Source organism: Canis lupus, chromosome 4 (genome assembly GCF_048164855.1).
Source record: "Canis lupus baileyi chromosome 4, mCanLup2.hap1, whole genome shotgun sequence".
NCBI classification, from domain to species: Eukaryota; Metazoa; Chordata; class Mammalia; order Carnivora; family Canidae; genus Canis; species Canis lupus.
Genome location: NC_132841.1, coordinates 73,508,871 through 73,531,612, shown reverse-complemented (window position 1 = coordinate 73,531,612; position 22,742 = coordinate 73,508,871). Strand labels below are relative to the sequence as shown.

At 37.4% G+C, this 22,742-nt stretch overlaps 1 protein-coding gene and 1 long non-coding RNA gene across 7 annotated transcripts in view; one reads left to right on the top strand and one right to left on the bottom strand.

Annotated features, from left to right (window-relative positions):
* Positions 1-22,742, top strand: part of SPEF2 (sperm flagellar 2) — a 172,148-nt gene that overhangs the window by 79,369 nt on the left and 70,037 nt on the right. For all 5 annotated transcript variants that reach the window (XM_072824916.1, XM_072824912.1, XM_072824913.1 and 2 more), the window contains 5 exons: positions 5,515-5,623; positions 6,656-6,813; positions 9,725-9,898; positions 13,307-13,381; positions 18,424-18,572. In XM_072824916.1, coding sequence (XP_072681017.1) covers positions 5,515-5,623; positions 6,656-6,813; positions 9,725-9,898; positions 13,307-13,381; positions 18,424-18,572 — 665 coding nt within the window. The remainder of the gene's footprint in view (positions 1-5,514; positions 5,624-6,655; positions 6,814-9,724; positions 9,899-13,306; positions 13,382-18,423; positions 18,573-22,742) is intronic.
* Positions 1-22,742, bottom strand: part of LOC140632662 (uncharacterized) — a 94,572-nt gene that overhangs the window by 24,051 nt on the left and 47,779 nt on the right. For both annotated transcript variants that reach the window (XR_012030258.1, XR_012030257.1), the window contains exon 5: positions 18,681-18,836. This is a non-coding gene — a long non-coding RNA (uncharacterized lncRNA). The remainder of the gene's footprint in view (positions 1-18,680; positions 18,837-22,742) is intronic.

Sequence of the window (22,742 nt, the reverse complement as noted above, 5' to 3'; positions counted from 1 at the left end):
TAATACAGTGACATTCAGAGCTAGGAGAGGCCTAGGGATCATCTATTTCAATAATTTTATTTATAGTTGAGAGTTTAATTTTTTTTTAATTTTTTTTTTTTATTTATGATAGTCGCAGAGAGAGAGGCAGAGACATAGGCAGAGGGAGAAGCAGGCTCCATGCACCGGGAGCCCGACGTGGGACTCGATCCCGGGTCTCCAGGATCGCGCCCTGGGCCAAAGGCAGGCGCTAAACCGCTGCGCCACCCAGGGATCCCCTATAGTTGAGAGTTTAAAGCATGAGCACTTGACTGTCCGGGTCACACTCATCCTTATTTTGAGTTTGTGTAATTTTCATGTTTTCTCTCATCATTTACTTAAATGAAATGACAAAACTGTTAGATAATACTTTAGCTGTTGAGCCCAGTAGTTTAAACTGGATGCTGTCCACCAGATCTTAAAAAGAGAGAACTTACTTCTATCCATAGAAGGGAGTAGGAGCAATGCTGACTGCAGTGATTCTGCTTGTCCAACCAACTTCCCCATCCTGTTCAGGACATAGCTGAGAACTGGCTGAGAACACTGCCAACCCATGGCCCACTAGTGAGAGAACAGGACCCTGAACTCAAGATCAATCTGACTTGAAAGTGGATATGTCAAGTTGTTATGAAGTGCACACACAGACCTGTGGAGAACCTAGCACTAGTCTAGAGTGAAGGGAGCTAAAATGGTGCTACTAGTGAACATTTAAGATTCATAATCTGCCAGGAACTAATAAGATACAACTGAAAGGCAAATCCCTATCCTCAAGTAGTTTACAATGTAGTGTAAGAAGAAGCAAAGTAAGCTGATTATTATAATATAGTTAGTTATCTGCTGTTATAATATAGTTAGGTCTGCCCAGCATGGGAAGAGGTCTATCAGACCAAGAAAGGGAGAGAGGTAGAGAGAAACACATCACAAACCTTGACAAGTGAGCATGGTCTATGCTAGAGAACAGCAAAGACCTAGTAGGGCCAAGAGACAGCAAGGTATGGAGGGGCAGAAATGTGCCTGGAGAGTAGGCATGAGCCAGCTGAAGAGTCGTGCCCCAAGCTAAGGTGTTGGAACATCTTCCTGAAGTCAATAAATGATATTAAAGCTGATATTTAATGTGATTAGATATGGATATGCTTTTTATAATGGTCATTCTGGCTCAGGGTAGAGGATGCATTGAAAGGAGAGTGAGGTTGAAAGCAATAAAACAAGTAAAACTACTGTTCTTTAAAAAACTTCAGAGGCATTTTTACAGCTGGGAGAGGCAAGATGGGAATGGTCAGCTTCAAGTGATATTTATGAGCCAAACCACAGAAATGAGTGATCAGTGAGGATAAGAGATGTGGCACAAGGAGAAAGAAATGAATGCAAATTTCTAACCTTCACAGTTTTTGAATGATGATACCATTTACACATAGAGATCTTTTAGGGAAATGGTGAGTTTGAATTGATTTTTAAGCTATCATGTTCAGAGTACAATTCTCTAAATGGGGCTAGGTATCAGGAAAGAAGCATGTACCAAAGTTAAGAATTTGAAGGTAAGAGACATCACCTAGGGATAAAAATATTCTTTAAAAAAAGATTCAGTATGACCCTCAGAAAACATCAGAATTTATTGGGAGAGCAAGAGAAGAAGTGTTTAGAGGCAGCAGCTAGAGAGAGAGGAAGAAAATCAGGGAAAGTAGTGTCTCATAAGCCAAGAAAGGACAGATTTTCAAAATTGAGTTGTATTATTCCCATCCCACACCAGTAGGGGCTGGAGTCCTGAGGTTCAAGCTGGGGTGTGGGAGCCCAGTCTCTATGGTTGGATGCAACAAGCTGTCCTGCAATGCTCGAGTCTGTGGAGAAGCCTGAAGAACAGCAACAGAAGGAAGCAGCCTACAGCCAAAGCCAGGTGTGCTTAAAGCCTGGACATCAGGCCAGCCAAGGCTATGCAGAGAGGAATGGACCAGACTCAAAGCCAACAGGCAGGAAACCAGGGAGACCTGACAAAAGGAAGCAAGCAGTCTAGGAGCATAAGGCTGTGTCAGAATGGAAGACAGGTGGCTGCCTGGGTTTTAGCCAATACCTCAGTCCATCAGCCAGCTGAGAGGGAGCAACAGTGTTCATAATATGGAGAGAGCTATAGAGAGGTTTTGAGTGCAGCCACTGAGAAGAAACAGGAAACGCTCTCGAGGCTGATGATGTTCATTAATCTGGGTGCTGTTTTCAGTTTGTAAGGTCACTGAGCTATATATTCATGTATGCATTCTTTTCGGTGGGTATAGTTCAACAAACAGTTTAAACATTAAAAAGAAGTCCAGAGCCTGGAGTCAGATTGACTGGAATCAAAGCCCTTCTTTGTCATTTATGAGCTGTGCAATTTGGGGCCCATTACAGAATCATAATCTTGCTTTCAAGTTATGTTGTGAAAATAAGATAATATATGTAAAAGTACTTAAGAATTATGTGCTAAATTTTACCTATAAATACAACAGAGAAATCAAGTAAAATAAGAACTGAAACATGTCCATTGGACTTGATGTTTTTGGTGACTGGAATGAGAGCTATTTCAATGGAATAGGGGACCAGGAAGGATGGTCCGGGGTGGACTGGGCATGAAGGAGAGGTGAGGAGGTGGAGAGCATGGGTGAAGATAACTCTCAAGAAGCTTACCTAAGATTATCTACCATCTATCTACCATCTATCTATCTATCTATCTATCTATCTATCTATCTATCTATCTATCATCATCAGCTCAGCTGATTTTTGAGCCAAGGAATTAGTAAGGTTACAAGTCACAAAATTGTGTATTTTCCTTGGAAGATGCCCACCAGTATGAGCAGAGACTTGGAAAGAGATAAATATCATCTAAGGCTGGTGTAACAGAAGGACATAAATTGAAGTTGTTGAATGAGGGAGAGAAGCTGAAGTGTGCAACCCTGTGACTAGGTTTTCTGGAAAATAAAAAGTCAAGATAATGGTAAATTTGGGAGAAAGGGTGTAGGGACTAGATGATATTGGAAAGATTCATCAGCTATGTGGGAGTGCTAGAAAGACAAATAGTAGGAGTAGGAGATGGTGCATGATAGCACCTTTTGAAAAGACCCCCACAGCCTTCTTCTGCCACCCTTCATTGACGCCAGTAATCTTTGGTTTTTATAAGTAACCTAAAAGCATTATTCTTATCTTGATGAAGTCCCAATAATTCATTTTTGCTTTTGTTTCTCTTTCCTTCATGGATGTATCTTGCAAGAAGTTACTGTGGCCTAGTTCAAAAAGGGTGTTGCCTGTGTTCTCCTCTAGGATCTTGATGGAATCTTGTCTCACATTTAGATCTTTCATCTATTTTGAGTTTATCTTTGTGTATGGTGCAAGAGAGTGGTCTAGTTTCATTCTTCTGCATGTGGATGTCTAATTTCCCAGCACCATTTATTGAAGAAACTGTCTTTTTTCCAGTGGATAGTCTTTCCTCCTTTGTCGAATATTAGTTGACCATAAAGTTGATGGTCCACTTCTGGATTCTCTATTCTGTTCCATTGATCTATGTGTCTGTTTTTGTGCCAGTACCACCCTGTCTTGATGACCACAGCTTTGTAGTACAACCTGAAATCTGGCATTGTGATGCCTCCAGCTATGGTTTTCTTTTTTAATATTCCCCTGGCTATTCGGGGTCTTTTCTGATTCCACACAAATCTTAAAATAATTTGTTCCAACTCTCTGAAGAAAGTCCGTGGTATTTTGATAGGGATTGCATTAAACGTAGGTAACATTGACATTTTCACAATATTAATTCTTCCATCCATGAGCATGGAATATTTTTGCATCTCTTTGTGTCTTCCTCAATTTCTTTCAGAAGTGTTCTGTAATTTTTAGGGTATAGATCCTTTACCTCTTTGGTTAGGTTTATTCCTAGGTATCTTATGCTTTTGGGTGCAATTGTAAATGGGATTGGCTCCTTAATTTCTCTTTCTTCAGTTTCATTGTTAGTGTATAGAAATGCCACTGACTTCTGGGCATTGATTTTGTATCCTGCCACACTGCTAAATTTCTGTATGAGTTCTAGCAATCTTGGGGTGGAGTCTTTTGGGTTTTCTATGTAGAGTATCATGTCATCGGCAAAGAGGGAGAGTTTCACTTCTTATTTGCCAATTTGAATGGCTTTTATTTGTTTTTGTTGTCTGATTGCTAAGGCTAGGACTTCTAGTACTATGTTGAATAGCAGTGGTGAGAGTGGACATCCCTGGGGTGACTGGGTGATGGGCACTGAGGGGGGGGCACTTCATGGGATGAGCACTGGGTGTTATTCTATATGTTGGCAAATTGAACACCAATAAAAAATAAAGTTATAAAAATAATAAAATGCCCATTATAACTAAAAAAAAAAAAAGCATTATTCTGTATTTTAAATCACTTCATCTTTTTCTCTCTTGAATGTAGATAGAGAAAAACTGATTGCTATATCCTGTGAGGGTCCTCCATTTTCCTGAACACTATTCAGTGTTCTGTTGCACTGACTGAATTCCTTTTAATCTAGTACAAGGCTCTCTTCCCTCTTTCTTATTTTCCATTTATTCTAAGTTCATGACTTTGTAACATTCAATCCTAAATAGGATTCAATCAGATCTTGAGGATTTTTTTTAAATAATAAATTTATTTTTTATTGGTGTTCAATTTGCCAACATACAGAATAACACCCAGTGCTCATCCCGTCATGTGCCCCCCTCAGTGCCCGCCACCCATTCACCCCCACCCCCCCGCTCTCCTCCCCTTCCACCACCCCTAGTTCGTTTCCCAGAGTTAGGAGTCTTCATGTTCTGTCTCCCTTTCTGATATTTCCCACACATTTCTTCTCCCTTCCCTTCTATTCCCTTTCACTATTATTTATATTCCCCAAATGAATGAGACCATATAATGTTTGTCCTTCTCCGATTGACCTATTTCACTCAGCATAATACCCTCCAGTTCCATCCACGTTGAAGCAAATGGTGGGTATTTGTCATTTCTAATGGCTGAGTAATATTCCACTTGAGGATGTTTTAGTTTTTGTTTTTGGATTCTTGTGGTTGGTTCCTTTATGTCTACCCTATAACAAAAGATCACAGAGTCTAGAAAGAAAGGTAATTTACTTGATTGGATTGTAACATATCACGGACAAATAATTTTTACATGTTTGACTTTATGGCCACCCTGTTATTTCATTCTTACTCTTTACACCACAGTGTTGATTTTCTCATTGTTTCCTAGTTTGTTATTCATGATGACCCATCACTTTTCATTTTCACCTCTTCACAGTCAATCTTGGGATCCTACACATTGAAATATTGTATGGTGTGTCATTTTCCTCAATTTCCAAGGAAAATTTGAATTCCAATCCCAAAACTATACTCTTTCAACATGTTGTTAAACATTTTAATTAATATTGGACCAATGGTAAGATCATATCGATTTGGTTGTCTTGCATCAGTACATTTTAGCAGTGCTTCTGCAACTTTGGTTTAGCAAATTTTCATTTCATAGCTGAAGCATTTTCAAGTGAAACTTCTCATGAAGACATCACTCAACGTGTAACTGCTGAAAAGCAAGATATGAATGAGGACCAGAATTTAAGAGACCAGATTCAGCACAGGTTAGTTTAAAACTCAGTGTCCTGCATCTTATTTCTTGCCCTTCGAACAGACTGACCGTTAGTCACTTTGGCATCTTCAGATCTAGAAAAAAGATGTATTTTCTAGCACTGAGCCTTTTAACAAGTAAAAAATAAATAAATAAATAGTTTTGATATTGAGTGAAATATTTATGTGTTGGCTCTCATATTCAGAACACAAATTATCATAGACTGGGAAGAGAACAATTAGATGAGGTGATACTTCCCTTTCTGGTTCATTGCATGGAGTCCTAATTTAGTCCTCATTCAACAAATGCCAGTGAAGATCATGATATTTCAAAGAGCTAGGCATCAGACCACAGAGTATAGTTTAAAATGACTTCCATTTTGCTAAAATGATGTTATACAAAACAGAACAAAACAAAACAAAAAACACCCACTTATTCATTGGAAAAGAAAACAGAGTTAGACAATTTTATGAAACCTGAGGAAATCTAAAAATAGGAGGTGAGCCAGAGAAAAGTAATTTTCTACATTAATTAGCTAATTAGCTTTATTAAGCTTATCTATTCTCAAGGAAGACAAGAAAGTTTCAAGAATCATTCCAAGATTATTTTTCAGTCAGACAAGTGAATCTGAGCTACCTACACTTACTCAAAGATTTATTTGATTTCTCTAAGAGAAAAACAGATGACCTCAGGCTGTAGCTCCCATAAGAAGCTAATTCTACTCAGTTAATTCTACTGAGTGCAGTTGATCTTCCTGTTGATTTTCACTTCTACAGTGAAATCGAACTTACACTGAAGTTTTTCTGAAATGGTGGCATTTTCAAATCTTCTTTTACTCTTTCATATATCTCAAAAAAATATGGCTTGATAGTATTAAATAATTTCTTCTTCAAAGTAGATAATATTGCACTGTCTGTATAATTCTTAGAGTTGTTTTTTTCAGTCTTAACTATATTGGCAGCTTACTTTTTAATTATGCATGTCAGGTAAATTATGCTTAATATTAGTGACATATTTTAATCATTACAATACAATATTTTTGCAGAATTATAGGCTTCTTGGACAACTGGCCTTTGTTGGAGCAATGGTTTACAGAGCCAGAAAATATTTTGATAAATATCAATGCTGAAGTAGATAAAGAGTCTTTATGCAATAAAGTAAAAGAAATGTTTATGACTGAAATAATGAAAAAAGAGAATAAAGGTAATTATATTTCTTTATAACTTTGAACTTATGTAATAAGATGTGTGGATTTAATGAGTTTAGGAAAAAATGAAAATGCAATTGCAAAGTTCTCTCTTTTATTTGAGTTATACTATCTATAAGTATATTCTTTGGACTTTAGCTCTCTGCTGCAGGTGTTATTTTTCTCTGTTTTAATTTAATCAGGATAAGTCATCTCACTTATGAGATGTTCTCAAAACATTGTTCTCATATAAAAAAAAATAGAGTTAAGATTTAAAATGTCACAGAAAAGAGTAAAGATTTTAATATTAACCTCAGGAGTTAACCCTCCTTTTAGGATGGATACCCTGGGCAGTTTATTTCCCTCAATCTTGATGTGATGTGAATTTACTGATTATTAACTACTTATTTACAAACCTTCTTCTGGAATTCGTCTCATCACAAACCATCCTGATCTCTTTCCTCCTTCATTCAACGAATAAGAATTGCCCACTAGCTTCTCATGGAATTATTGAAATTTACTATTGAAAGGGATCTTAGGCTAATACACTGCCAAAGCCAAACTTCAACAGACAATTTTACCTTTGCAAAATGATTTGAAAAATAAATCTGTCTCTTTTGTTTATCATTCAGCCCTAATTGTGTTGACAACTGAAGTTTCTTGGTATAATAAAAACAATCAAAGTTAATAATACCACAAGGATTCTAAAACTGCCTTGATAACATGCTGTCTCCTGTCACTTCATTTATAATCTAACCACCATAATGTATCAATTGATTGACCCCAAAATAGCACATAACTATAAGCTGTAATTGCTGTGAGGATCTAGGAATGTGCACTTAGAAAGACAAGCTCCCACATCCAAATGTCTACTCCCCGTAGCCAGCCATTGAAACTCGCAGATAAAACAAATACCAATTTGCATATTATTTAAGAGGCTTAATGTGTTATTTAACAGTCAGAAATTAGACTGGAGGCTGGAAGAAACCTCTCACAGCAATCTTAGAGTCTTGGTTGGGAAGGAAAAAAATACCAATTCTAAGCTGTAGCTTCAAATATCTACGGGTTAGAATCAGTTTGTTTTTGCCAGCTGTCAAACTCACTTCAATATTTTCCTGAAGATTTTACATTCTAATCACTGAATATATTAACAACTCAACTGCGTCTTATTCAAGTATAGGTTAATCACTTTAACAAATATTTTATCATTAAAACCGTAAACATTGACCTAGCCCAACACTCTGAATTAAACATCCTAAGTTAAGAAAATTAAAAAATAAAAGGTATATATATATATATATACATATATATATATAATATATATATATATACACACACACACACACATACCCTGGGGTAAAAAAAAAATAAAAAAGACCATTATATACTGTTAAGTAGGAAGAAGCTGGTTATATATAAAATAGCCCTGTTTTGTTTTTAAAAGTATGTCTATGTATTAAATATATATGCACAGAAAAGAATCTGACAGTCTATACAGTACTTGGTGGTATGGGAGGAAGAAGAGCAAAGAGACTTAACAGGCAATTTCCCTTTCTGCTTATTTGTCTAAATTGTTGGATTTTTGCAAACAATAATTCTGTATTATTTTTATAATCAGAAAATAAAAAAACACCTTACTTTCCACTTTGAGAAAACATCTTAATAGAATAAAGGCCCCTTGCTTGCTGACTTGAAAAGAAGAATCTAAAAAAAAAAAAAAGAAAGAAAGAAAAAAAGAAAAGAAGAAAAGAAGAATCTAAGGGCAGAGGGAATACATATGAAAAGAAATAGCCACACAAGGGTGGGGGTGGGTGTTCATTGCCAGTGGTAAGGTCCCAGCAAGGAAGTAACGGGAGGCCCAGGAGGACATGACAGGAAGGGTGAACCTGAAGGGTGAGAGGCAAAGAGCCATAACAGCAAGAGATACCTAAAAAAGCACACCCAGCCCCATTCCATCTCTCTAGGCCCCCAGGCTGACTGGCTTCTCTGTGGGGTGGCACTTCCTGATTCTCTTCAAGTCTTTCCTCAAATGTTACCTCAGTGAGGTACCTACCCTGTTCAACCCTCCATTTAAAACTTAAAAAGCTGCCCCACTGCACTCCTGATCCTCTTTACTCTGTTCTGTTTTTTTCCACAGTACATACCACCACCCCTTATATAAATTAACTTACTCATCATGTTTATGGTTTGCCAACAACCACTAAAATGCAAACTTCACAAGGTCGGGATTTTTCTTTTTTTTTGTTGTGATGATCTATCTCTGGCAACCAGAACTGTGGCTACTGTCGTTTGTACTACTATTATTAGCAGCAGTGGAGGTTGTTTTACCTCATTGGTATTACCCTTACTTTCCTTCAAGGCACAATTCAAATACAATAAATAGTTGCTGCTTGAGTTAACCAATTGCTAAGAAGACTTGAGTACTATGCGCTATCCTAAATATTTTGCACATATTTGCTCTCAGAAGTCTATAGAGCACAGGTCTTACCCCCTCTGTGACCTCCTCACCCTCGGCTTCTGTAACATTGTTCTTCACCTTCTCTTCATGCTTTCTTCACCTTGGTTTTCCACTGGAATTTTGAAATAATCCTTTCTTTTCCTATTCCACTACATTAGGTACATCTAGATTATTACTTTTACTTTTGGCACCCTTTGTCAACAAGCCCTTCTACCTGCTACACACATACACATCACCATTATCATCATCATCACCATCATTGGCAAAGAAAACAACATTTCTAACAAGGCAGAAAAGGCTTCAAATCCTAGCTTTAAGGACTGTATGATTTAAGGGAGAGCCTTAAAATATGGATGTAAATTTAAATCAGTATAGGCAGTTATATGTTAATTAAGGCTTATCTTGGTTCAAGTAAAATAGCAGGTGTCTAGAGTCTCTAATAAAGGTCTGTTCTTATCATCTTTTTGAAGTTAAAAAGAAATTAGAAGAAAAGGAAGCTGAGAAAAAAGAAGTTCCCCTGGGTGAGCCTCCGCCTCCTCCTCCTCCCCCTCCCCCTCCTCCTCCTGAGCCAGAAAAAGAGAAGGAAACCCATCCTCAACGAGAGCATTCAAAAACTCCTACTGCAAAAGGGAAACCACCAGCAGGTGATTGACAGAATAATTTATAATCCTGTTTGCCAGTTTCTTATTTTCACTTAGAAAAGAATTATAAGTTGCAAGACCTATGCATTTGTTTAGATTCAGACTTTGAGCAACTTCAATTGTATGGAACCAAGTTATGCACTCATATGGGAGTGGAAAAGCCCTTAGTAGCCAGCCAACAGCGTGGTTGTCCCAAGGCCCATGTACTTTCCTGTGTGGGAGGGAATGTGGAGTCCTCATACCCAGTTCTACTGATTAGAATAAGACCACAGATGAGAATAGGATAGGCACAGAGAGTAACCAGAAGGAACTTAGAGCACATCAAAAGGACACACAACTGTTTGCTGAACTGTAGACTTCTGTTTTTGTAGAGTGAGAACATCTTCAAAAAATGAGAGTTAGCATAGCCAGTTTTTCCCAAGAAAAAGGGAACAAATCAACAGCATTCATCAGAGCCTAGAATTCATATGTAACTTACTCATCTGTGTGAGTCTGTGTGATAATAAAAAGGATAGAAATGAGCACCTGGCATCTCAGTAAATGTGTATGTTTGTAATTTATAATATATATGGATCGAGTTGGTGTAGGGAATATGTTTTACCTGAAGTTCTTTCTAGATCCTTAAACACGAAGGACCATTAACTTGAGTGGTAGACAATAAAGATAATGACCAAAGTGAAGTGCTCAGTTGTTGTAGTGCACCATATTGGTAGAATGTCACTATCAGTTTGGTGCTGTGCATAGAAGCAAACCTGGCTGTCGTGTCTAGTTTCAGCTCTGTAAGTAGCTGGCCGCGCATTACCCAAGTCTACCTAGGAATCTTTGATTTTGTGCCAGCATCACATTTTTAAACTCCAGAATCTTTGTGCTTCATGGACATTTGAGATGGATGTGAATTTTTTAATTGAATTTCTTTATGTTGAACAAATACATTTAAAGACTTAAGTAACATATATTATGGTCTATTAAAGACCATCATATCCAATAAAATGGGGCTTGTCTAAAGGGCAAAATATGCGCAAATTCTAAAGACATGTTTTTTTTAATCATAGGAATAATAAAGCACAAAGCCATAAATTAAATATATATGTACTTTTCCCGTGAACCATTAGGAATTAAAAAAAAATTCAGAGGTCTGGAGTAAAGATAAAAACCTTTAAAATGCTGTTTAGAACTGGGGAAAACAGTTTCCACGATGGCTCGAGTAAGCCTAGACTTATCCAATATAGTTCTTTAACCTATAACCATGACTCTCCTCACCACGACCTCCCCCTCAGTCTGCCTGCTATCTGGAGGACTGTGTACTTGAGCCATTCCCTGAAACCAGTCTCTGGTGTTTCTGCTTATAACATAGTTCCATCTTTAAGTTTCTGAAGTTTGCTTGCGATTTTAAAATTGTATTCTTTAATACTGTGCGTGAGAGGAATAATAAAGCTATCATTGCTTAAAAGAATGCTTGCATCTGTCTCTTTTTTTTCACCAAGGACGGGCCTAGAGCCTGATCTTTAAAAACTTATCCAAGTGTTCATCTCCAGAGGCCTAATTATTGCCTTCCAACAATAATGCTTAATGGAAAGAGATTTCAGTGCTTTTGGGCATCAGTGGGGCAGTAGAGCAAGGCAGTGAAGCAGGCGGCTGCCCTTACAGCTCAGGGAAGCTTAGTGAAGCGATTTTAGGGGGAAAAGTTCCTGGCAGGTTTGACTATTTTCATATAAATAATCTACAAATTCTTTTTCAAATGAAAGCATTTTCAGAAATGAAAGCCTGAGGCTTCTGAACATGCCCAGCTCAAATACCCAACAACCATCTTTAGAAGTTGAGATGAAAAGAGGAATTATTTACCAAAAAACGACAAAAAACAAAAACCCAACAGGGTGGAAACAGACTAAAGAAGGGGGCATAGTGCGCTGAGTACGAACAGTCATTGTGCCCCTGTGTGATTCTGCATTTTGTATCTGCTTCCAACGTGCTTGGGATTAAATTTGAAGGAGTTCACAATTATGTTCCATTAAAGGGTCTATTATCAAATCCACTACCAAGCTTCAGAATTTAATTTAAAACTAAAGTTGTCAGTGTGACAATACAATAGTACTATATCCATGCTGCTATTTAAAAATAATTTTTGAGATTTCAGAATCTGTTTAGGAACTGATTAAAAATAAAACAAAAACAGGTAGAGTGCATGCTGCCCCCAGGTGAAATTAGACTTGCTCATCATGCTTTATAAATTCCAGTATCTCTTTGTAATTTCTTTTCTCTGTTGCCTTGTTTAGAGTTTGTTTAGAGCTAAAAAGTTGGTTATCCAAAATATTGTTATTAAAGGAACTAGGAGCTTATCTAAACGTTATTATTATTATTATTATTATTATTATTAAGCTTATTTCTAAAAAAGCAACTAGTTCAACAAATATTTAGTTTTTAATTATTTGTTTATTTACTTATTTTTGAGTTTGGTGGTTGGCTATTTGGATACTTAAAAGCCTTTTTATAGAAGTTTACTGAATTCCAAGGTTATCCTTCTCTATGTTTTAGTTCTTCGAAGTCTTGGTTGTTGGTTCTGGGAAGTTTAAATATGACATGTGCTACCCATTTACACATTCTTATAATTATCACTTCTAAATATAATAGGTCAGACAGGGTTTCTCCATCACAGGCATTTAAATTGCTTCATCTGTCCAATCTTCCAATGAAGAATAAACTGTAGCCCAGGGCAAAGGGTAGGTAATGATTGCATTTGTTTGGTGACTTATGTGGGATGAAGGGAATTTTTTCAAGGAACTAATTTATTATTTGGGATGCCATATTGAGCTTGAGATGAACAGATTCCCATTTTCCCCCTTCCAGTGCAGTTTTGAACTAGAGTCCAAGGAATCCAAGATAACCATACCCAAACCATCCTTTACATTGCAAGTTATAGTCCATGCAAAGTGGAAATGTAGAAATCACAAGTCATGAGGTCAGGATACACCATATCAAAACAATGTGGTTATTCAGCTCTTCCTCAAGCTCTTTTGGCATCATTCTTATTACAGATTTAGTGATCTTATTATATAAGGATCATTTCATTGAAATAAGTCAAAATAGAGCCATCTGCTTCAAATGAACTTGTAACTAACTTTTAAAACTCTGCAGCTCTGTTGCATTGAAGAGTTTGTCACCAAATCCACTAACAAATATTGACATTAAACTTAAGACTAAACTTCTCAGCGTGACAAATGGAATAGCACTCTCAGGGCTGTCATTCAAGAAGTTTTAATCCAATCTGTCTTCAGATTAATTTTAGCTCACAGTAAAGACCTCAGAAATAAGACTGTTTATCTGTGAGGAATAACATTTGATTGCTCATGAATAATATAGCCCAGGATATTAAAGAAAATCATCAATAATGTTTATGTCTTGAATTTTGTTTAGAACCCTTGACTGGTAAGCCAGACTCTCTTCAGGAAGGAAAAGGAAAGAAAGGGGACACTTCACTCAAAAGAAAAGGTACCGCAGTTAAAGATAGATACGGTTTTGACATGGTTCTGTATACATCGAATACTTCTCTCAGGCATTTGTAAGCCATAAGCCCTTGCCAAAGAATATAACCTCAGCTGTTCTGTAGCTCGGATTTTAGCAAAAGTTCTGCTGAGAAAAGTGATGCTTGTGGGAAATAATTTAGAAACACCTAACATACAGAATATCCATCCATCATAGAAATTACAGGTGTTACCCTTGGGCTATGCTAGGCCATCAGAGAGACATACAGTGAACCATATTTTCTTGAGCTTCCGTCAAATTGCCTTCACTGACACGCCCTTCAGTATAGAGTACTCAACTCCTTTCACAGTGTAACATAGCAGTGGAGGTGAAACTTGCATTATACCAATAATAACCTGGTATTTCATTTTCTGGGGGGATGGTATGCCCACTAAATCATTTAATGGTCCCTATAGGAAATCCCGGGTGAGACATTTCATTCAGAATCAAGGGACAGGAAAATCTTTCTTCATCTGAGTGGTTAGATGATTAGCACATCGAAATGATGATATTTCCTTTTCTATTTTGGCTGTCCAGAAGTTCAGAACCAAACTAGTCGCCATATCTGTGCAAGAGATATCGATAGAGTTTTCCTAGATCTCGATATCGGTTTCCTAATACCTCTTCCAGTTTTGACCGTTCCACTTTAAGTTGTACTTTTCCTCACCCTACTTTCACTTAATTTTTTTTCTGTTTTACCTTAACTGTTTCTGTGAAATAGAGGGGATATAATTTTCAAGTAATAGTTGGCAGAAAATCCTGGGCTCTTAAAAACAGATTTATTTGAAGCTGCTATAACAACCAATTAAAGATTGAAATGCAGTTATAAATATATACAGTTGGCTTTTTCAGGGTACATTCAAATAAGGTTGTCATGAGTGTGTACCTTTGTTTAATTTTTCATTACAAATTGCCAAATGCAGGGCAAGCCAGGAGTATGCAAGTTCACAAACTGATGAGCTGAAAAGGATCTTTATTTTGCCATTTAAAAATACATAACCATGATTCCCAAAGAGAATCTCACCCTTCTCTGGTTATGTAACATGACGTATAACTAGAGCCAGCTGGTGAGTTAACACTGAGATTTAAATCTTAGTTAGGGGATCCCTGGGTGGCTCAGCAGTTTAGTGCCTGCCTTTGGCCCAGGGAGTGATCCTGGAGTCCTGCTGTGTTCCGCTCCATGAACTCTGCTCTTGGGAAGAGCCCCTGGCTTGTTGGGAATGAACTCACTGTTGCAGATGTTGTGTTATGGTCTGTGCTCCAGCACACGGGAGGCTGCAACGTGACAGTGCCAGCCAATGTGCAGAGTGGATGAGGGCATGTGAGAACCTGGCCCCTTTCAACACTGCCCTCAAGCTCCTTAAGTGAAGTTTAATAACTGTAAAAGGTTGACTTCGAGAATGGTGCTGTTTCATGTGTATTGTGGGTAAAGGAACTTGTACTAAAATCGGTCTATCTGGGCCAGTTGCCTAGAATCAATAAAGGCATCAAATAATTAAAAAAAAAAAAAAAAGGGCGTGATCCTGGAGTCCTGCGTCGGGCTCCTGGCATGGAGCCCGCTTCTCCCTCCTCCTGTGTCTCTGCCTCTCTCTCTCTGCCTCTCTCTCTCTCTCTCTATGTCTATCATAAATAAATAAATCTTTAAAAAAATCTTAGCTAAAATCTTAAGCTAAATAAATAAATCTTTAAAAAAAATCTTAGCATAAATCTTAAAATTTATGCTCAGCTCTACTTATTTACTAATAGGAGAGTAATTTTCACGTTTACATTATTTATTCCTTGCTTCTCATTGTGATCAACAAAAGCAAATGAAGGATCACGATAGAATCTTCAAAAATACAAATTAAAGAAAAATTAAATATACTATGCACATTAGTTACCAAGTCAAGTTAAATATAATAATGTACTTGCTTTAACAGCATCCTTAGTTAAAAGTAGACACATTCTAAAAAAAAAAAAAAAAACAAAAAACAAAACAAAACAAAAAAAAGTAGACACATTCTGTTAAAAGTATACACCATAAGCAAATGCAAGTTTAATCAGTTAGTTAACCTGAGTCAGTTAGCTGCAGTTAGCTCAATATAATTAACTAATAACTTTCAAACATTTTTTTGCTTTTATTTTACCGAATTTCTGTTGTGTTTAATAATATTTGAAATAGGTGAATTTGTAGTCCTGATGTAGAAGTCAACTCTTATGGTTTAAGGAGTTATATCCATTCTTCAAATTTATCCTTATTTCCTGCTGTTGACATCTTCGACTCAGTCCTATTCTTCTCTGCATAATAGATCAACCTCTACCTATTTTCTCCCCAAATCTTGACAGTGAAATGCCATTGCCAAGTGTATTTTGGTGTTCTTAAAGCATTTCTTATTCTCTTCAACCCATATGCCATTGTCCCAGGTTATTGCTTCATAAAACAACAGCTCTTCAACACTATGACCTTACCTATCAGTTGTTAATTAGGGACAAAATGAAGAAAGTTTTCCATAATCAACTAATTGCAGAAAATACTGAGTTATGCCAAGTTAAAAAGTCTTTAATTAAAAAAATATATCAATATGCACCTCTAAGGGAGTGGGAGATACAATATGTAATATCCCAAAATATTTTGGCTGCAGAATTCTCTCTTGGAGCAGTTTCCACTGGAGCTAGAGTTTTATGGAACAAACATTGGGGAATAATTTTGTCTTTGTTCCACTGGCCTGCTCATATATTGGCATTGGCATTGTTCCAGTGCTTGCCTTCTGACTTGACTTATTGTTGTAAGTGCTACCAGGCCACTTAGCAATAAATGAAATGTCAGTGTTATAAACATTAGTGACATTTAACTGGAAGGGCATGGAAAAACAGAGGAAAAAAAAATAAAAGGCTAATAAAATTGAGATACCTGGCTGCAGTGGCTCTTTAAGTATGGTCCCTGGACCAGTAGCATCCAAATCACCTGAGAACCTCCTAAAAACACAAATACTTGGCCCCACCCCAGATCTACCGAATCTAGAACTCCTGTGGGGGACCAGCAATTTGTGTTTTAATAGGCTCTCTAGGGAATTCTAAATTGGAGAACTATTAAACTGGAGCCCAAGAATTACTGCTCTACTATCGCCATTGGAATATCAGAAACATTCAATTATTTCTAACGTATTATTTATATGCCTCATCCCCAAAATATTTAAATTAGATTACAATTTAGAAAAAACATATATATGAACTATTTCCATTTCAACATTGAATGGCTACACTGAGGACTAAATGATCCAGCTTTCAAGCAAAAGCCAGTCTCTCATTAAAAACTGAAGCTTCCATGTGGTCGGGTGAGTGATATTGAGGAAGAGATGCCCCTTGTTACATTTAACATGCTGGCAGATTTTGTTCAAAAATTACAGCTATATTAATTCCCTATGGCATAGATATATTTTTATTCATTAAAATTTTTCCTCCTTAGTATTTCCATTGTTAAAAAAATAGATAAAAGTTAAATGGAATCAAAGTGCAATGGTCCAAAAATAATACCCGGCTCTTAGTTTTCACTGAATGATCATGATATGTAAGAAAAGAAGAAATAATAAACTCATTCCAGTCCTACACTTATAATTGCAAATATCTTAGGAATTCTTCTTAGAGAAATTCATCTTAAAGTGGCCATAGTGTTATCATTTTTATTTCACTGAAAATACAGGTCAAATAATGGAAAATCACCATATTGAAATATATACCAAATTATGAACACTGCTAGTTATTGCCTGAACAAAGATTTTCTTAAATTTTTCTAAATATAAAAAGATCTAGGTACAACTTCAGACCTGTGGGTAATGGATACTATTTTTAATAGAAGTCACCTATTTAGGGGTGACATGAGACATAATGACAGATTCCTCTCTACTTATAGTCTGTATATTTTTGAATAGCATGAAAATGTAAGGAATATTTACTTTTCTAAATATCATTATCATTAAATAATACTCATTAAGGAAATATAGTTTGGGAAATAAAGTGTTCCCACATCTGTAGGCATCTATAAACTGCATCTAAAATCTCAATAATTATTCTGAAGGTAAGTGTAATTTAAACTGAATGAATTTCTAAACCATAATAACCTTGATCCTGTTAGGACATATTAGGCTTTCTGAGTTAAGCTATTTTCATCAATCACAGGATCTTTCAGACCATAAGAGTGCCATGCCACCCAACTGGTCTAGATTTCCTTCCTGATGCTCTCAGGGGAAGTGAAGCATATGTTCTTTTTGGATTCTCAACTGAACATTAGTATTCTTTCTCTTGCTCCTCTTTTTCCTCCTCTACTTCCTCTTTCTCCCTTTTCTCTCTTCCTCTTTGCTCCCTTCTCTCTCTCTCTCTCTCTTTAATGCCTTAGTTCATCCAGGCTTATGGCACAGCAAGTACTTTCATCCATACTCCCTGAGTGTAGCAAGAAATATAGTTTCCCACTCAGAAACCCTGTTTCTCATTCAGGGAATGTTGGAATATTCAGGAGCTGCAATACCCTATCTCCTTCCTTGCATTCTTTACTAACTCTGGCTGACTCTTATAGTAACTTCCTTCTTCCCTGATCCTATCCTGAGCTTCAAAACAAAAACAAAAACAAAAACAACCATCAAGAGCCCTGCTCATAGTACACTTACTCTCTTTCTCATTCAGAATGAGAATTTAATTTACTAGTATTTGCAGTAGTAAATGAAATGCACTTTACAGTCTAAACTGTTCATTTTAGAAGCAAGGACAGAGACAAAAATAAAATATCAAGTTGTTTTTCATAGCCAACTGGACAAAAGAAACTAAGTAGCTTTAAAAAAAAAAAAAACCTGTTACTGTTACTACTGGTTAATTTGGAGGCTGTAGAGAATAGAGTTTTTGATTTTTGATTTGTTAAGTCTTCCCAAAATTGCTTGATGTTTTGCCTTAAGTCCACGGTAATTCTAGCTTTATTCATCTACCAGAATCTGGTTCTATTCACCTACTTGTAACAGAATGATTTAATATGCATATTTAAGGTTCTCCTAAAGGAAAATCACCAGGAGGGAAAGGACCACTAAAGAAATCACCTGCTGATTCTACAGACATGTCACCTGTTCCCATAGTGCCAACACCACCCAAGCCAGGATCAGAAGAATGGGTCTACGTGAATGAACCAATTCCTGAGGTATGATGGTTTAGATTTAAGCTAGTAGAAACTAGTCTCTCTCTCTCAATCTCTCTCTCTCTCTCTCTCTCTCTCTCTCTTTTTTTTTTTTTTAAGTAAGATTCATACCTTTATTTGCACTATCCAGAAGGCCTTTCATAGCTGGTGATATGTATCTTCATCAAAAAGCCAAGGTGAATTTTTGAGACTACACATTCAATCACATTGTATCCTCTTCTCTACTCCTTCGAGTTTCTGAGTCATGCTTTGAATGGCTATTAAGTGCTGAAAGCAGGAGAACAAAATGGGTTCTGTGAGGACCAATTTTCTCCCTAAGGACAAGCAGAGATGCAGTTTCTTGGAAGAATGACTTCCTCAGAACACATATCTAGCAAATTATAGCCCTCCATCCATGTTCTCATGCCCACATTATAATGCTTTCAAATGAAGTTTAACCTCTCACTTTTGAGAAATAGAAGAAATTTTTTGAAGCTAACTAAACTAACAAAAGAACAGGTCACTGTCTGGCCTGAGAACTTTAAATAGGTATGCCAGTATAAGGTGAGGAGATGCCCCCAGGTGAGCCCGGGAAGCTCCATTCAGTTCTTTGTTCTCTGACAACCACAAAGCCCAGTTCCACCTAGAAAAATCTGGTTGCTTCAATAGATAAATCATCTTAAGAAAAAATCAAGAATGGACTTTCACATTTTTTTTTCAAAGACAAAGAGCTTTGTAAATGATGCAGCCCCTCTTTTCTTCATTGCAGTTCTCAGTGAATTCTTCCTCTTATGAACTCTGAACACTGACTGCCTGTGCCAGACATCTGAGACCCCATGATGAATTTCAGTGGTTGTGGTGTTGCTGTTATTATTGATCTTTCCTAGGGACATGTCTTATCTCCCCAATTAGATTATAAACTCTTTGAGAGAAGGTTGGGAACATGTGGGATAATCAGCTCTATTCAATACAGAATCAAACACAATGTAGATTCTTGATGGAACTCTAATGATTTAATTAATTAGCATTGATAAGGAAGTTAGAAAATATTTGGAGGTGATAATATTAAATGATATAATTGTAGATGTGTGTAATATCACTCAGCCAAACAGAAGCTACTTTTTGAAATAAATACATTAAAAAATTTGTCATAGAATCAGGATATAGAAATGGTTGTTGGGACAAAAATAAAATAAAAATGGTATTATCTGGCAGGGCTGGAGAGTGAGAGACAAAAATATTAAAATGCAATCCTTAACTCCAAACCTTGAAGCTCATGAGAGAAATAAATTTATAGAGGACAAGAAGGAATAGAGGACAGAAGTAAAAAAGTAAACATTAACACTGAGATACGACATCGACATCGGCTCCCATGTAGATCTTCTAGCAGTCAGGATTCTGGCAGAAAACAGATAATAATTTAAGGAGAGTTTAATAAAGGATAAAAAATAAGGGAAAATATAAGGATTCAATTAATACCCCAACAAGGGATAGCCAGGAGCTATATGGCCTATAGGACTGAGAAAGTGAGGAAAGGGAGCAGATGCTTGGAACTTGAGGGGACTTATGTGGAGAGTGCCATCTGACAGGAGCTGAGGCCTTCAGCAGAGGGATGTAGCCACCCACAGTGGTGCGGCCGAGAAGAGCGGGGAGATTCAGAACCAGACCTCGTATCTTTCTGCTCTCCCATCTCTTGCCCAGAAGATGGAAGGCAGGGCAGTTTCCTGAAGTAGTTCACATAAGTCAGCCTTCCAGGGCACTGAGTAGCATGAAGAATGAAGGATAGGACTTGGTCTAGAGGGACAAGAGACAGATATGCAGCACAAAGCAGCCACATAATCCACTCTAGTCCTTTTCCCACCCTAAGCTTCTCACACTTTGGCAGCTACAGAGCTTACCTGCCAAAGAAGAAGCAAGACAGATGCCCAGTTAAATTTTAATTTCAGATTAACAATGGCTTTAAGTGGGCCCCCTATACTTTATCTGGTAACCCTAGTTGCAGGCCTTTCAAGGACCCCATATCTACCTCCCTCAGTAGGCATGTAGACAGATCGAGGAAGGGAGAGGGGAGATAGAGGGGAAAGGGGAAGGTAGATTGAAAGAGAGAGAGAGAAAGGTTGAGAGATTGAGAGAGATTGCTTTCATATCTGGCTCTCCCGGGTGGAGGCAGCAGTCAAGTTCCAGAGGAGCCTGGGTCCTTGTCCCTTTGTCAGCCACAAAAGAGGTTGCAGACAGGACCAAGAAGACAGAGTGAGAGGTCTTTCTTTATAGCTTCTGAAGCTTTGGAGCATATTTGCTTTGGCTACTGATTTCCAATTATCCTCAGTCTTATCCAATGAAAAGAAGACTATTTAATTGGAAAGTATAGATCTGAACACATCTAGTCACATCATGAGAGTTAAGTGCCCAGGCTAAAAAAAATTACATCCCAGAGACCAGAAGAACCTATAGATATGGCATTATCAATAACTCATAGAAATCACTGAGGATATGGGTCCAGAAGACCAGATATAGGCAAACATCCAAATGTTTAATAAAAGGCTGATGGGATTTAGTTACATACAGACCAGGACTGACACAATTTGAGAGAAAATTGTTAGAAGTATGACTTCTGAGCACACCTAAGTGACAAAAATGCTCCCCCAGAGCCCACACAGGTTCACTAAGTCCTGCTGAACTGGCCCATTCCTTTTCCTTGGCAGCAAGGTTGAATAGAAGGATCAGGGAGGTGTATCTTGAATTCAAAATAGTATTTTGAATAGTATTTCTCATGAAGTTCTTAGAAACGAATGAGATCTGTGAGCAGAGTGTTACTTTAATTAGGTCTATTTCTAGGAGGTAACACAGAGTGTGAATTAATGGATTAAAGTCATCCAGGAGGGAGGTTTAGTAGTGGGCTTCTTTAAAATGGTCTTCAGCACCATTCTGGGTACCGCATCTTTTGAGAGAGATCATGAAAAAGTAGAAACCAGAGGGAGGAACTGGGGTGGGGGAAGGGTGTTAAAAACAATGTCGGGGGACACCTGGGTGGCTCAGTGGTTGAGGGTCTGCCTTTGGCCCAGGGCATGATCCTGGAGTCCCGGGATCGAGTCCCACATCAGGATCCCTGCATGGAGCCTGCTTCTCCCTCTGCCTGTGTCTCTGCCTCTTTCTCTGTGTCTTTCATGAATAAATAAATAAAATCTTAAAAACAACAACAACAACAAAACAATGTCAGAGGAGGAACATTAAAGAAACTGTAAATGTTTAAGTTAGATAAATGAGTACTTCAAGTGTGTCTAGACATTAAATCATAGGCCTTTAGAACTAGATGGAGCCAGCCAGTCTCCTAAAAATTTAACTGCTGATAAAACTGGGCTCAGGGGTGTCTACATAGTAAAATTTATTGAGGGCCCGTTATGTGCAAATGCTGTACTAGATGCCAGGACTACACAAACAAGCGAGTTTCATCCTGAATCCCAGCCTACCTCCTTACTGTCTTGAAATATCTGACATGCTGTCATAAGGAACACTGTATGAATGTAGTGCCCTTCTCCAAAGGGCACAGCTAGGGCTGATATGTGGAAAGGAAGGCAAATTTCTGCTCAACACACAGGAAAAATTTCCAGGAACATAGTTGTGTGGCACCAGAGGGCCTGCCCTGAAATGTTTCAGTGAGATCTATGGAGGGATAACTTATCCTTAATATTTGGTATTTCTTAGTGGAAGGGAGATTAACCAAATAACCTCTCCAAGCCCCATGTGTAATATCCTGAGTAAATAAATGCACAACCAATAAGGTAATATTTAGTACAGAGAATTTATATTGGATATAATATGTATCTTTAGTTTTATTTCATTTCAATTATTTCTTGGTTTTGGTTGTTTATTTGCATCATCAAAGATAATATAAAGAAATTTTCTAACTTTCATGGTGCACACAGCAAAGATAAAACCACTTGGGCAAATGCAGAGAAATGATTCATCACCACCATGACATGAATGTTAGATATTGTCCATGACAGGCAGTTTTCCAACGTAGGCAAAATCTGACATCTATTTATTCATTCAATAAATATTTGAGTACCTTTTGTGTCCCAGACACTGTAGTGATTTTAAGAAAAATGAGAGAGTGGTGACTAAAACCAGCATTGGTCTCATTGTTCTTTATGAGACTGGTATTCTAGAGGAGAATATGGACAAATGAATGAGCAG